This window comes from Protopterus annectens, chromosome 4.part0 (genome assembly GCF_019279795.1).
Source record: "Protopterus annectens isolate FY-2018-M chromosome 4.part0, PAN1.0, whole genome shotgun sequence".
Lineage (NCBI taxonomy): Eukaryota > Metazoa > Chordata > Ceratodontiformes > Protopteridae > Protopterus > Protopterus annectens.
Window position 1 is genome coordinate 1,121,293,362 of NC_056733.1, and position 16,707 is coordinate 1,121,310,068.

Sequence of the window (16,707 nt, forward strand, 5' to 3'; positions counted from 1 at the left end):
ATCAAAGCCTCAGTTATTTGCCCATTAAGATGCTCGTTTAGGCTCAAGGGCTGAATTCACTTTTGCTGGGCTTTAATCATCTTGAGGAAACCTTTCTCAGGGCTAACTTGATGCTTAAGGCATCTTTCCTGAGTTAGACACCAAATGTTGGAGGTGACTGGGAAGAACAAGTTAATTGGGGACATTTTCCTGGGAGTGCAATGAGTTGGCTGACTTTAAGGATTCCATGTGGTATTCACTATCTGAGATGGTGGGTGGGCAGATTGGTGTGATGAGGGAGATGATTTGTCTGAGAATTGGAACTGTCTAGAAATGGTAAAGACCTTGATGCGTCTATGGTGGCTTCAAAAAAAGCAGTTACTAGAAATTGGCAATCTATGTCTAAACCAGCTATACTAACAGTGGTGAAATTAGTAACAGAGATTAAAACAACTGGAATTGAGATCTTTAAAAAAAAAAAAAAAAAGGTAGGAGCAAACTACCTAGGAAAAATGGGAATCGTGGGAACAGTGCTTACAGGGAAGGAATGAAGTTTAAAAGAAGACTGACTTAAATGAGGTATGTAATGTTTGACTGAAAACTATTGGGTTTGCAATGTAAAATGCTTGCAACTAGGATTGTATCAGTGTGGTTTGTTTAAATTTATATAAATTTATGAATGCTCATGGTTCATTTATATAAATGTATGATTGCTTATGGTGTACGTTTCTTTACATTATTCAATTCTAGCCCCTTTTTTAATGTTGCTCAGGTTATATATTGCTAGAGCAATATATGTTAAGTAAGTTAATGTTAATTTAATGCAGTTTGATTACCTTTGTAAAAATGTAAATTTGCGTATGCCACAAGTGATAATTTAGTAAAGCTTTTGAGAGGGGGGGGGGAAGCAACAGTGGAGCCGGGCATACCACTGGGCTTTCACTCGCCTCAGGTGAGATGTCTGGCAGAGGCTGAACAGCATAAGAATCTGGCCTAGATTTCTATAATTACTTGTGTCTTAAGTGGTGGTTTAATAAAGATCTATTCATCTATCCTCAACCCCCTTTTCCCATGGACTCTGGGTGTCCCTTCAACAGTGACAATTCTCTCGAGCCAAGGTTTACACAGTCTGGTGGCTAGCCCTGCCGCATTAGTTATCTGTACCGCTCACTTCCACACACACTTGTACCTATGGCCAATTTAGAGTGTCCAGTTTACCTGCTGCATTTCTTTGAATGTGGAAGGAAACCAGAGCACCCAGAGGAAACTCGTGCGACCACAGGGAGGACATTCAGACTTTGCACAGAAGGCACTACAGCTGAGAATTGAACCAGAGAACTCCTTGCTGTGAGGCTATGATGTTGCCCACTGCACCACCATGGCCGTGTTCTTGTTTAACAAAGGTGTGGGGGGCAGGAATTCAATAATTTATGTAATGTTGCTTAGGTTATATGATATATAGCAGTATATGTGAAGTACAGTGTTTGTAAACCTGAGATTGTTAATACAGTTTGATTATTTTTATATAAATGTAAATTTACCAGTGTCGCGAGTGATGATTCATTAAAGGTGTTTTAAAAAATGATGCTTAAGGCCCCCTTCTCAAGAGAAATTCGTATTGCCTGAGGACTTCATTTTTTATATTTGAGAAACTAACATTGCCTCCTTTTGACCTGCCAACAAAGGCATATCTACAGTTTGTCATGTGGAAGTCAGTTTTTTGTAGCTACTATATCCACTAGGAGAGTTTCTTAATTTCATCCTCTTTTCTTTGCAGACTAACCCATTCCTTGTGCAAACGATAGCCACAGAAGCAAGTCTAAATCAACTTGTCAGTCTCTCTTCAACCTCCATATTTAAATCCCTGGAGAGTGCATGTTGCATGGTCCTAGATTTAGATGGAGCCATAGATTTTTAGATGCTCAGTTATTTTCCTTTGCCAAAAACAGATCAGCCTGAAAAGTATCCAGAGTCACCATGCCTGTGTGGCTGGCTGACTACATTTTTTTCTTGTATTTTAATAATTATAAGGCAAACCCAAAGGACACTTTTTTTTCATGGGTTAGGTACATCCCCTTAGTCCCTTCCCCAAAGAGTACTGACACTTTTATTTGTGCTGCAGTGTCTTGGGCTTCATTGCATACTTTTGCAGGATACTACAAGCTGTATGAGATCCAAGTTCATTTCTACTTTTGTGTCTAATATAGACTCTTGATGCACCCCCAGACGCTGGGGACTCTTTCCTTTGGAAGTGGACGGACTGGATTGTGTGAAGTACAAAAGTTTTGAATGGTAGCTTTGTCATCAACATCCTTCAGTTTTATAGATGAAGTTCAGAGCTCTGACTTAGCTGGCAAAGCCAGAGGCCAGTGGCTTGCTGGGTAGCATCTGCTAGTTTTTTTTTTTTTTTTAATAAGTATTACAACATTGTTATGTAAAATATATAAAAATGTATTTTAACATCCATGCTACACACAACTTCCACTCAGTCTGTGACATCCAGCAGTGTTATTCTGTAGGCAGTAGTAGTCTGTAGAAGGCCAACAGCTGTGAGGAACATTTAAAAAAAAAAAAAGTTGGTAAACACCCTAACATATATATGATTATTTATGTATTCCTTTTGGCAGAGTGCTTGTTCTGTGACCTTGCATTTTCTTTCTGTTACTGTGAATTGTGCACTCTGAGCAATTCCACTCCCACATTAAAGAAGCACCCTAAAACATTTTCATGTGCAGAGTAAAAACCTTCAAGTCATTTATTTGGAATAGGTATGTTTTTGGGAAGATGAGAACCTGCAATCGAAGTAGCACATTTCTGATGTAAGCAGAGATTGGAAGTCTTTGGGTACGCTAAACAGAGGCAGCACTTCATGGCCTTCACAGCTGTCAAGCTGGGTGGGCACAAGAATGATGCAAGCATGCAAAACTTTCATAAAACATCTTTTCACGTAAAATTGTTTCATGTGAAAGATAAAAGATCCAAAGAGCCACTGCACACCAGTGACAGTTTACATAAGGCAGAAACAGAATGCAGATGTGGCATTCCTTATGTCTTTTGAATGTCCTTCCCACCCCTTCCTCATGTAGTGTTACAAGAGGACACTTTTGGCTGTTAAGTCTGTTTGATATAGAAAAGCAGGGGAACACTGGAGGACTATATCTGGAGAGCTGGGGAGGTGTTGTGCATTGTGGTAGTAGTTTGGGCCTGATAGTAACCCCATCCTGCTGTTTTAAGTGAATGAACATGGATCATGATTTCTCTTTAAGTACGGACAGTTTCTTTTAAAGGCTGTAGGTAAAAGTGAAAATGCTATGCATTCTGGGTAATAGGCGGATGCTACACTGCACCAGAGTCTAGATTTGTTAGTCATTTTTAAGGGCTGCCCTATATTTTCTAAGAATTCCTGCTGTAAAAGTCCAGTCTTACTGTCAGAGTTAAGAAAAATTAGCTGATTTAGTGCCTGCCCTGTTTAATGCAGCTAGCATCAGTTACCCAGAGATTAATCCGTCCATCCACAACCCGTTTTTGCACATGAGGATCAGGGTGTCACTTCAGTGAGTCATTTAGAGCTAAGGTTTGCACTACCAGGTTGCTAGCCTGCTGCTGTTCTTTCACACCACACACTCGCACAGTCACACCTATGGCCAATTTAGTGTGTCCAGTCCATCTACAGTATGTCTTTAGAATGAGAGAAGAAACAAGTGCACGCAGAGGAAATCTACACGAACACAGGGAGGACACTGGTGCAAGTACAAACAGTACTCTAGTACAAGTTCCCTTTTAAGACGTGGATATTTAAATTGCTGTTTAAATGGATGATACTTTTTGTATGATCCATGTAAGCCTTCAGGGACCTGACCCAGGTGAAGTAGGCACATAGGAAGCCTACTAAATCTCCATTGATAATGTCATGATTAAGTTGCTAGGGAATTATTTTGCTTGATAGGCCAAGGACATCCTATTTCAGAAAAGGGATATACATTGGGTTACGTATCTGTCACTACATCTGGTTTTGTTGTGATCGTGTGTATTTAGGTCCCTAGAACAGGTGTTTAGCACTTGTTTTGGGGTGAAGTGTGTGCTGGGTCATCCATAGCATGGAAAGCTAAGCAGAGATCACCCTCTAGGAGTCTGTGTATAATATTGAGTATGGGGACAGCTTTTTAGCCTTTCAGAGTAACTAAGGGTTCTGAGATCTGAGATTGATTGAACATTCCAGTTAGATTCTGCAGAGGAAGGTTTGATTTGAGTAGTCATTACAACTTTACCCATTGGGGGGGCTTGAGGCATTCCACTTTGACGCAGTACAGGTATTCAGTGGAGGGCGATGTACAACATACAGGTTGGTAATGTGCTTGGCTTTATCAGGTTGTATTCTCTCAATAGCCTTTATATACCTGTGTGGGTGAAGGTGCAGGAGATCCTTTTATTTAGGTGGGAGTGCAGTCACAACAGCTACCTGGATGGTGGCTGCACCATTCTCCGTTTTCATCTAACAGTAAAGGTCATGCTTCTGCTTAGGAAGTGATGCTTGCAGTCAGCCAGGTAGTTGCCAGGCACTGTGGGAAGACAGATCATTAAATACTAGTGTCTTGTAAATGTTTATAGACTATCACCTGATAGCTGCTGCATGTCATATTGCAGGTTTTGTTTGTATTGGGTGTTAAGAATTAAAAATTTTAAAAGTAAAATAAAGTCCTATACAACTGTTTTTTCTAAAAGCTATTACCTTTAATACTTACATAGTTTTCACTTCAATTGCAGGAGAACTAACTGCCTCCCTCATTGCCTCAGACCCTAAAATACAAAGCTCAGAGCCACGATGCATGCAGTACAGGACCGCTGTAAGGTAAGCAAGCACCAAGCTGCAGAGGAACAATGCACACTGTACCCTACAGTTGCACAACAAACTGGTCTGGTGACTTGCGCAGACTTCAGTTAACTCTGAATGTCTCAATGCATCAACAGATCGTAAAGATATGATCTGAGACTTTATACTGTCTGCTAGTTAGAACCCAAAAACCAACAAACTAGGACCCACTCCTGGTCATTTGTTGGACCAGGCTTTGACAATAAGTCTGCAGTATTTGTAGAAATGCAATCAGATTTATTTGGGTACAGAATTAAAGAAGTGCAACGCACATGTGATAGTGGCCCTTACTTCACCAGCTATTGCTTTCACCTTCCTATATATTTTTTTTATAGTTTTTCTGTTGATGCGTACTTGTATACTTTTTGCTGCATCTCTTCCCTTTCTGTTCCTGGGTTCATATACAACTTTTGGTGGTCTTTTGATGTGATTCCAGTCATACTTGTTAATGGAAACAGTCTGGCTGTGAGCTGAATGGTCATCTGCCTTAATTTTGTGATTGAGCCCCTTTGATATCTTAAAATCTGAGCCTTGCTTTTGGCACTTACCCAGAGTATGGTACAAACACAGATAAGTAATAGAAATATCTTTGAGGGTAGCGTATAAAAGTCTCTTGGCAGGTAGTATGCCTGAGTGTATGCACTACTTTCATAGGCTTGTATTAGGCTAATTACCACCAGGGTCTTTACATGCCTAGTCGTGCAACCCAACTCAGTTTTATCCCAGAGTTCCTTGGATACCTATATGATGGCGTATGTTTGTTTTACATTTTATTTTTTTATTTTACATTTGTTGACCGGGCTAGTCTAGCTGGAGACATGTCCATTTTCAGTAGAGGCCCAGGGAGAAAAGCTCCGAGAATAATACAGATTTTCTTTACAAAGTTTAAAAAACAGGAGTTATACAGATAACAGAGATAGCAAAATTACAAAAATTTTTTTTTTTTTTCAATAGTACAAATTGGTGTTATCATGTTAGTAAGGAGGTAGCTAAGGGCTGAGTTGGTATGTTGGATAGAGGTCGACAGTAAGTAAATGAGTCCTTGTCAGAGACATGGGGACCACATCTGAGGTGATTTTGAGCTTTCCATCCAGTGATCAAGGTCCCTTTTGAGTAAGGTCAAGCATGAACCCTGCTTCATGTAGATGGGAAGCTTTTTCCATAGTGTGGGACTCCTTTGAGAGACATCTGTTCCTCCAGCAGGTTCTATTTATGTTGCAGACAGTTCAGGTCCTTGGATCTGGTGTTTCCGGTTTAGTTTGTCTTGCAGATGTGCAAGAGATCCCAAAAAAGGCAGTCCCACACACCAGTCCGTAATAGCAAGGCACAAAACTGTGTTCAGTCAGCGACAGTGTAAGTAAAAGGTAGTTTGTTTAAACCTTGTTACAAAATAGATTTCAGTTGATTAAGTGCTTTCATTTCCACTCTGGAAACTTCTTCAGAATAATGAAATCACATGTGCGGACATATTTATACTTAATTTAAAGTCCAATTCATTCCAGTTACGTCATTAATTGGTTTAGTTTAATTAAAGGCATAGTACAGAATGTTAAAAAATGTGTATATACATCGTGACATAAAAAGTAAATATAAACTTGATAACATTATAAAGCCAAAATCACATATGTCTGGCATCATAGAGTTCAATAACCATTGTTAAAAAGTAGTTCTAAAAACGCTAAATTTAATACTACAAACTAGACCTATTCTATAGTATACTGTCTAAATTCATCCATATAAATATAAATAGATATGTTAAAATATGTTTAAAAAATTTAAGATATGAAATGTGATAAATACAACAAATGTAATGTCTATATAATACATAATACAAGACAAAGAATTGATACTTCATGTTTCCACAGTACAAAGTCGTAACTAAAATTTGTTCACGTTGTTACTTAATATTTAATTGTCATTTTATTCATTTTGTTTGTATTATTTTATTTTGTTTTACTTTATTAGCTCTTAATCTTAAGGCTGGTAGAAGCGATACGTGGTCATTCATCCCAGGGGGTTTGTTCGAATCCAAACGTAGCTGCCAAATTAGTTCTCAAAAACACAATTTATTTTCCCAGTCTCCCCCTCTACTATCTCTGGGGACTATTTCCAAAATCCAAAATTTAAAGTTGGCTTCTGTACATGACAATATGATATCCTTTTAGAGCAGGAGGGGCCCAGGAGGTCCGAAAGGATCCAGAACTTACCCACTCATCCAACATATGCACAAGTTATGCAGAAATACCTTGAGAGACCTCAGGGGAATCAGCATTACTGAGCAGGGATACTATACTACTACCTGATTTAATCAGCACTGAGAATTTTGAGATGGACATGGAACAAGGTAGGGTACACCATATTAGTATTAATACTCACAACAGTGTTATTAATCAACAAAATGGAGAGTTTTTATTTATAATTACACTGACATTAAAATTGAGGACAGACATTTTTCTTTATTTAAAAAGGGCTTCACTTTTGTTCCAGTCGGAAAACTAGATTTGGCTGAAATTACTCTAGACGTGAAATTATTTACGAGAAAGTTAAATTTGGAGGCATTGGCCTCCAGTAAGGAGGTTCAAAATGATTTGCCCACTAGACCTTATGGTGAGTTGGTGAGGGAAAAGTACATACAATCCCCCCGTACACAATGACATCAGTAACTTTGAGAAAGTTTTAATAAAAGAAATAGTTTATCTTTTTTTATTTTGATAGTAACTAATTTCATTTTAACCTAAACTCTGGGGAAAGGGCGACTTTGGATGAAATTCTACAACACAACTCGGATAGAAGAATTATGAAGCCCGATAAAGCGGGTGGGGTTATTTTAATGAGCAACTGGTCCTATATTACTAAAATGATGGAAATCTTGGACACACAGGGACGATACACCATTATTTCAAGGAACAAACTTAACATAGCATATAAAAAGATAGATCTTATTATTGAGGATAATTTATTACAAGGTTTAATTGATGACAAGTTATATAGATTTTTTTAAGGTCGACAAACCTTTTCTTTCTACCATGTTTGGTATCCCCAAGGTGCACAAAGATAGTACAAACCCACCTTTAAGACCTATTGTGACATCAGACGGCTCCAAAACCCAACCACTAGCAATCTATGTGGACACCAAATTGAAGCCCTTCTATAAATTATACCCACACATTTTGATTCCTGGGATTTGTTAAACAAAATTAACCAACTACAGTACCAATCCCAATGCTCATTTCTCACTGTAGATGTAAAGGATTTGTTTTCCGTCATTCCACACAATACAGGTTTAGTGTGGTTTGAACACATGTTAACTGAATTCAAATTTCTTAATGAACACGAATTTAGACTTGTATTAGAGAATACAGAGTTGGTTCTCAAAAACAATTTCATTTACTTCCAGGGAGACATTTTTCAACAGTTGGAGGGTGTGGCTATGGGGGCAGCATGCGCCCCCATTTACGCCAACATAGTCATGTTATACTGCGAGTTACATTTTGTTTTTACTTCATTTATAGACAATATTGTTAAATATTTTCATTTTTTGGACGATATATTTATAGTTTGGAAGGGTACTCAGGATGATTTCAAAAGTTATGGAATTGTTTTACAGCTCTACCACGTTTCTTAGTTTTACACATGAACTTAGCTACATCTAAGTAGTGTCTCTCATCTGTGTTATCTCAAAAGATATTTTAAATGAGAAATGTGTCGAAAAATTTACAGGAAGACTTGTTTTTCTAATTCGTATCTACATTACAATAGTCACCACCCCCCTTTTACAGAAGAAGAACATCATAAAAGGACAAATGGTTAGGGTGGCAAGAATGACCGCCAAATATGTAGATTTCATAAACGAAATGGAATATGTACATAACCTCTCTCCAAGAATAATTTATCCTGATTCTCTTAAGGAGGAGGTGATTAAGAGGTGTGGGGTACAAGATTTGTACACTTATTGAACTTCAAACACAACACAGCGAACATTGGTTACAACACAATTGGTAAGGGTGAAAATGGGGGGACTTGTACAAAGAAAGATACTAATCCCTTTTTAGTTATGACATATAATTCAGACACTACCCTGAGGGCCATTGTCAAGACATGGGACATGTTTAAGAGTATGCCCAACAGGTTAGAAGTATTTGATGGGCATTTGTGTATAGCTTTAGAAGGGGCCTTAATCTTAAAAAAATATTTTTGAGAAGACCAGACAGGAGAATAGTGATGAAATGTATAACAAAAAGGGAACTTGCCATTGTGGAAGATGCTCCCAATGCATTTTTGTAACTAACGAGGGATTTACTATTACTCACTATCCCATTTACAATTAAGAGCAAACACTACACTTGTTACACAAAAGGGATTGTATATTTAGCTTACTGTATATTCTGTTGGGCTTATGTGGGAAAAACGGCAAGACATTTCTGTCAGAGGATATATGAACACATGTATGATGTCAACAGAAAAAGGGAAACAAATGCACTTTACAGACATACCTTGTCATGTACAGAAGCCAACTTTAAATTTTGGATTTTGGAAATGGTCCCCAGGGATAGTAGAGGGGGAGACTGGGAAAATAAATTGTGTTTTTGAGAACTAATTTGACAGCTGCATTTGGATTTGAACACGCCCCCTGGGATGGATGACCACGTATCACTTCTACCAGACTTAAGATTAAGAGCTAATAAAGTAAAACAAAATGAATAAAATGACAATCAATTAAATATTGGGAAGTAACGTGAACAAATTTTAGTTATGACTTTGTACTGTGGAAACATGGTGTCAGTTCTTTGTCTTGTATTATGTAGTATATAGACATTACATTTGTTGCATTTATTTATCACATTTCATATCTTAAAATTTTTTTAAACGTATCTATTTATGTTTATATGGATGGATTTAGACAGCATACTATAGGATAGGTCTAGTTTGTAGTATTAAATTAATGTTTTTTAGAACTTTTTAACAATGGTTATTGAACCCTATGATGCCAGATATATGTGCTTTTGGCTTTATAATGTTAAGTTTATATTTACTTTTGTGTCACGATGTGTATATACACATTTTTTAACATTCTGTACTATACCTTTAATTAAACTAAACCAATTGATGACTTAATTGGAATGAATTGGACTTTAAGTATAAATATGTCCACACGTGATTTCATTATTCTGAAGAAGTTTCCACAGTGGAAATGAAAGCTCTTAATCAACTGAAATTTATTTTGTAACAAGGTTGAAATAAACTATCTTTTACTTACACGGTCGCTGACTGAACAGTTTTGTGCCTTGTTGCTATTACGGACTGTGTGGGACTGCCTTTATTGGGATCCTGTTAAGCGGAGAAAACTTTGAGTTACTAAAGCTTTTTTTGTTCTCCGTTCATCCATTCTTTGGTGTTTATACATGTGCAAGAGATGCATCAGAGCTGGATTTGAGGATGCCTTTTATATGCCAAGCATAGCTCGCTTCTGTGTAATCTGTAGGGGACCGGAGTACAGAGAGACTACCTTTATGGTGATCTGTTTTGGACAGGGTATTTATACCCTGAAATCTGTAGGTGCCTGGTTAGGTAAATGCTAATGAGGGCATTGTAATCAATGATGGGTCTGATGAGGTCTGAATAGAGTGGTACTGTTACTTCCTTGGACTTGGATGCCACACCCTTGCTTATGAGTTGGATGACCTAGTGATTTTTTTTTCTCTCTTGGCTATGAGTTGGTTGAATGCCAGATTACTGTATACATATGATGTTCTTAGTGTTTCACTGTTGCAGTCATCACATTTGGGTTATCCCTGCTAGGGTAACCCTCGGCCGGCCCGAATACCAGAGACTTAGTATTTCTGCGTCGGTTGTTATCACATGAGGACTGACTTCAGGTTATCAGTAGTATAAAGTAAGACAGTCAACGCCATTACATCAGTCTTTCTTGCCGTGGAGCCCGAAGCAGAAGCAGTTCACACGAGTGCCGGTCGGCCACTACCTGAGTTTTCATCTCCGAATTGAAGTTGAAGTCTTCTAAAGCTAAGTACCCCATTGGGGATCCTTTTTTTTGCACTAACTGATGTCAGAAAAAGTTTAATAATTGTCTCACCTGGGGAAAGCAAATACCACACAGAGACTTCCACTCTTACTGTGTCACTTGTTTAGGCCCAGAGCACAACGTCCCCCGTATCGCTTCTGTGCTTTGTTTAACGCCAGAACTATCAGTCATTGGGCCCTTATTGTAGCCAGATATTTTCCTTTACAGTCCTCCTTTCCGATATGGCTTCGGTAAGCCATCTGACAGCAGATCTTCTGAAAAAACATAAAGATAGACAGAGACATGATGGCACAAGTCCAAACCTACTGACGACGCTTCCGTTAAGCTAGTCGTCATTCCTCCGGTACTCTGTGAGGTGCTTTCGCAGCCCCTGATGCCCACTTCTGTTGATTCATAGGCCGCTACAGAGACCCTTTCAGAGTCAGGTATGCCACAAAACTCTTCGTCTAAGGATCCTGCGATAGTCTCTACCTTGGATGGGTCCAGAGCCACTGAGTAGGCACCAGCTTCCAAGGAAGTCCTTCGCACTACCGAATCTTGACCCAAACCGGTGTCTTTTTTTGCGACTACCATTCTTTCAGAAACTACAGTGTTTCTTCAGCCCAGGGTTCGAACCACACCCAAGAAACAGACCCACTCTCAGGCGCCTGCTACCTTGCCTCAGTCTCAAATGCTTAAAATGGCGGAAGACCTGATCATGGGAAGCCAAGCTACCCCCTCAAAAAGGAAAGGCGATCTGTCCCCTGTAGTTTTGTCTGAGCAAGTGTCAGATGCATCTGACTATGAAGACATGCGACCCCTCTCCACTCATCAGGATTCTGATGCAGAGGGCTCCCTTCCTTCGGCCTTTCCCCCAGAGGATTTTTCCTGTGGGGAAACCCTGCATACTTTAAGGGAGCATTTCCAATGGGAGAGTCAGGACTACCCTCAGTCTAAAAAGAGACACTGGGAATTCCTAGATCTCCCGCAGCACAGACCCTTAGTCATCCCCCAATCCTGGATGTTGTGGAAGATTTCCTTGAATCCACCTTGACACCTGAAGCCCTACCTCCTGCTCCCAGAAAACAAGACTGCCCTGACTCTCTCAAATATCTTTTTAAAAATCCAACAGCTGATCCTGAGGTCATTTCTCAAGGGTCAAACGTGATTAGAGCACTCTAAGAATCCCACCCCCTCAGACAGGGATTCCCGAGCATTGGACAATTGGGGTAAAAACAGTATGCGCCTCTGCTACTCTTGCTATCAGGGCACTAAATTGTCAGTTTCATATGCTGAAATTTCAGCAACATACCTTGGAACTCCTTAAAGAAAAGTCTTCCTTTCCTGTTTGGGCAGAATCTAAAGATTTACAAGACTTAATGCATTTTGCAAGTCAGGTAACTGAACACACTTTGCACTGAGGTTTTGATGCCCTAGAAGCTTTTTGCAGGGCAGCAGTCACTGGATCTGTCATTAAAAGACATGCATGGATTAAGGAACAACCCCTGCCAGACCATGTCAAATCTAAATTGTTGGAGGCCCCCTTGCACAAATAACTTATTTGGCACTAAGATCTTAAAAAAAAGATGGTAGAAAAAGCAAAATTTATGCAAACAGTTAAGGATTTCTTACAGGTCCGGCCCCGTAGGCTTAGCAGGCATTGTCCCTGCAAGCACTGGTCCTTTCCTACTCTGAGTAAACTGGCCCAGCCTAGGCCCTGTGGAAACAGACCCCCCCCCTGCCACAGACAGCAGCCCCAGGGAATGCCGAAATCTAAGCAGTGGACTACCTCTACTTCAAAATTAGGGAGTTCTAAGCCACGCCCTTATAACTCACAATTACTCACTTCCTCCACCTCCCACCCACCTTCACTTACCCCTAGGAGGAAAACTCTCCTTTCACTCAAGCACCTGGGGCACCATTACCAAGGAACAATGAGTTCTAAACATTGTGTCTCAGGGATACAAATTTTCCTTCCACACCCTTCCAACCCCAAAAGGGTTCCCAGATCTACCACTAAATCAGTGGGCAGAGGCTCAAAAGCAAATCCTTTCCCTGCTGTGTATGAGGGCAGTAGAGCATGTTCCTGCAGAACAGATAGGCCAAGACTTCTACTCCAGACTTTTTCTGGTGCTCAGAAAAGAGGGCACCTGGCACCCCATCCTCTGTCTATCCATTCTGAACACCTTCCTGGTGATCCCAAAATTCAAAATGCTCACCCTCCAGCAGCTGCTACTAGTGCTGTCCAAGGATGCTTGGCTAGCCACCCTAGATCTAAAAGAGGCCTACCTCCACATTCCAATCAGGGAATCATGCAGGAAATATCTCCACTTCAGGGCAGGATTTCAACGCTTTCAGTTCTCTGTGCCTCCCTTTGGCTTATCTACTGCTCCCAGAGTTTTCACAAAATGTCTGTCACCGGCCATTGGCTTTTGCAGACAAAGAAATATTCAAATTTACCCATACTTGGACGACTGCCTTATTCAGGCAGACATCCAGGAAAAGCTGCTCAAGCAACTGGCATTTGTAAAGCTGCTCAAGCAACTGGCATTTGTAAAGACCCTTCTAACCTCCCTAGGGTACACAATCAACGAAAAGAAATCCAAACAGGTGTCCACCCAAACCAAAGGATAATCTTCCTGGCAGCAAGTCTGGATACAGCATCCCAGATGGCATACCTTACACCAGAGGAACAAATTTTTCTAACAGCCTACTTCTCTCAGCTAGCCACCAGGCCCCAGCTATCTGCAAGGAAGATCCTACAAGCTCTGGGGTTCATGACATCTTGCATATACTACTCATTCCATATGCCAGAATGCATATGGGGAAACTTCAGTGGTACCTAAAGAGCCTTTGGTGTCGACACTCTTAAGACCTGGAAACTCTTCTACCTTGCCTCAGGAATTTCTTTGGTGGGCAACAGCATGCCCAGACCTTTACCACAGATGCATCAGACTATGCTTGGGGTGCACACCTGGACAGCAGGTGCATACAGGGCCAGTGGAGCCCACAGCAAATCCCTCTGTACATCAATCAAAATGAGATGATTGCTGTGCCAGCATGCCTTGATGGCTTTCAAACCCCTTCTCTCTCCAGGGGTTCTCCTGATCAAAACAGCCAACACCACTGTGATGTGGTACATCAACAAGCAGGGAGGGACTCACTCCTACCCTCTATGCAGGCTGGCCATGACCCATTGGCTCATAGCCTCTTCCATGCAACTACACCTGTTAGCACAATTCCTACCAGGCTCAACTCTGTAGCAGACAAATTAAGTAGAAACCTGGACCCAAACGAGTGGCAACTCAACAGAAGTACCTTCACCCTAATAACACAGAGGTAGGGAACCCCGAAGGTCTACCTCTTTGCCTCCCACACCAACCATCAGCTCAACACATTCTGCACCAGGGAGCATTACTGCATGGCTTGGAAAATGGATGCCCTGTCCTTCCCCTGTGTAAATCTATTGGTCTATGCCTTTCCTCTCCTACCTCTCATCCCCAGGATACTGCTCAAAATAAGGGAGGAAAAACCATGGACCATTCTTATAGCTCCAGACCGGCCCTGGCAACACTGGTATCCCTTGCTGCGCAGCCTGTCCCTGCTGCCTCCATGGCATCTTCCTCAGATTCCAAACCACCTGATGCAGAGGGAAGAGGAATTTATGCATCCCCAATTGCAGACACTGTTTGGCAGCTTGGCTTATTCCCTAACCCCGAACCAGTCTGCCATCCTCAGTAAACAGCTTCTGGATGTTCTCCATGAGGTCAGACGTCTTAGCACCAGAAAGTCTTATGCAGATAAATGGAAAAGGTTCTGCACCTGGATCCAGGCTAAGGGAGCCAATATGGCACAGCCCTCCATCCCACTCATCCTGGATTACTTAGCTGACCTACTAGACAGTGGTCTCTTTCTCCTCTATAAAAATTCATGCCTCTGCCATTTCTGCTCATTTTCCCACTGAGCAGCCCCTTTTTCTCACACCCTTTGATCAAACAGTTCCTCAGAGGGGCTAGCAACTTGAGGCCCCCTAGAAGGGCACCAACACCAGCTTGGGACCTTAATTTTGTCTTGGAAAAGCTCACCCTGCCCCCTTTTGAACCAGTTTCTTCTGCAGAGCTAATATTTCTCTTCTGGAAGACAGCATTCCTTTTGGCTATCACTTCAGCCAGAAGAGTCTCTGAGCTGCAAGCACTCATGGCTTTGGAACCTTTCATCATCTTCCATGCAGACAGGGTATCCCTCAGAACTAACCCATCCTTCATGCCCAAGGTTGTGTCCAGTGTGGCTCTTAACCAATCCATTAATTTGCCCACCTTCTTTCCTAATCCCCAGAACAAGGGGGAAAGGATTATTCACTCTCTAGATGTGCATAGACAGCTCAGATTCTATCTGGACAGGACTAAATACTTCAGAAAGTCTGATAAATTGCTGGTTAGCTTTGCTACAGGGGCAGAAGGCAAAGCCATATCCAAGTAAACAATTTCTAAATGGATAGCACATTGCATCAATTTCTGCTACAAACAGCATGGAAAGCCTCCCCCCAAAGGGGTCAGGACACACTCCACCAGAGCCGCCTCCACCTCTGCAGCTTTCCTCGGGAGTCCCCACCAGGGACATCCTGGAGGCTGCCACCTGGACAACCTGTTCACACTTTTACCAAGCATTACCACCTGTCTCTCCTCCAAATCCAGGGCAGGGTTTGCCTCTGCAGTCTTGCAGGGCATCCTAGCCAGCCCCTAGATGTTCTTCATTCCACATCCAATAGCTGCAGTCTAACTATTGGGTAGTCCGGGTTCAGTCGGCCAGAGTAGTTGAGTATATAGCTGGCCCGGTCAGGCGCACATCCAACTGGCGTCGGGTACTCACGCGCATGACCGCCGTCATATCCATATCTTTTTGCCGGTCCATCCGATGCCAAGAAGTCTTTGAGCAGTGCAGGTTGGTCTGAAATTTGAAATCTGAAGTGAATTTCGGGCCGAATCAGAGTTGGCCTAAAGTACCCGTTATTTTTGTTTTAGTTTTTCTTGCCTCGGTATAATCGGATCATCAAAAAAGATAATAGTATTATTGTGGGTGGGAAACAGATACCTCATAGGGATTACCATACTTTGTGTATACATTTAGGGCCTGAGCACGGCGTGTTTGGATACGCTCTTGTGCTGGGTTGGTACAGCGCACTACTAAGAAAAAGAAGGTTAGACTGTGCCAGGTTAGTGTTTGGGAAGCGTTGCAATTATAAAATGCCGTCGATCCGGCGGCCCTCATTCAGAAAGGCGCGGGACAAACAAGCGAAGCCTAGGGTTGATGAACCGCAGTCCCCGGACGTCGGTTCTTAGAAAAACTCCAGTGGAGCCAGAGGTTTTGCGGATGATTTTAATAGCTTCCAGATTGGCCTCGGCAAACACTGTACCCACTACTAAGGAGTCTGGTAAGGAAGCCGTACAGCAAAGAATTTGGAGACTGCAGCAATGTGGAATGTTTGTACCTACCATAAATGTAGATGTTGTAGATGTTCCAGATCCATCACATTGCTGCTGATCAACTTACCTCCCTCCTTTAGGGGTGGTTTGGGGTGGGTGTGTGGGTGAGGTTATATTTGTATATTTTCCTTGACTGCCTCCACTCATTTCCTCAGCTTTGGGAATCTACCCAGATGTGATGACTGCAATAGTGAAACACGAAGAACACAATACATTTGTGTACACTTACCATAAATGTAGATGTTCGAGTGTATTCACTGTTGCAGTCCTGGTTTCCTTCCCTCCATCCCCCTTTATTCTTTCTCCTTTTAATACCTTCTTCCTTGTTCTGTTTTCCTTAAAGGGCATACTGGTAT

General features: G+C 41.4%; 1 protein-coding gene across 5 annotated transcripts in view; it reads left to right on the forward strand.

Annotated features, from left to right (window-relative positions):
• FBXW11 (F-box and WD repeat domain containing 11) overlaps positions 1-16,707 on the forward strand; it is a 2,367,054-nt gene that overhangs the window by 59,726 nt on the left and 2,290,621 nt on the right. The window contains exon 2 of one of the 5 annotated variants that reach the window (XM_044069100.1): positions 4,744-4,828. The exons of the other annotated variants lie outside the window; for them this stretch is intronic. Within the exon in view, the coding sequence (XP_043925035.1) occupies positions 4,802-4,828 (27 nt within the window). The 5' untranslated portion in view covers positions 4,744-4,801. The remainder of the gene's footprint in view (positions 1-4,743; positions 4,829-16,707) is intronic. 5 annotated transcript variants of the gene reach the window in all.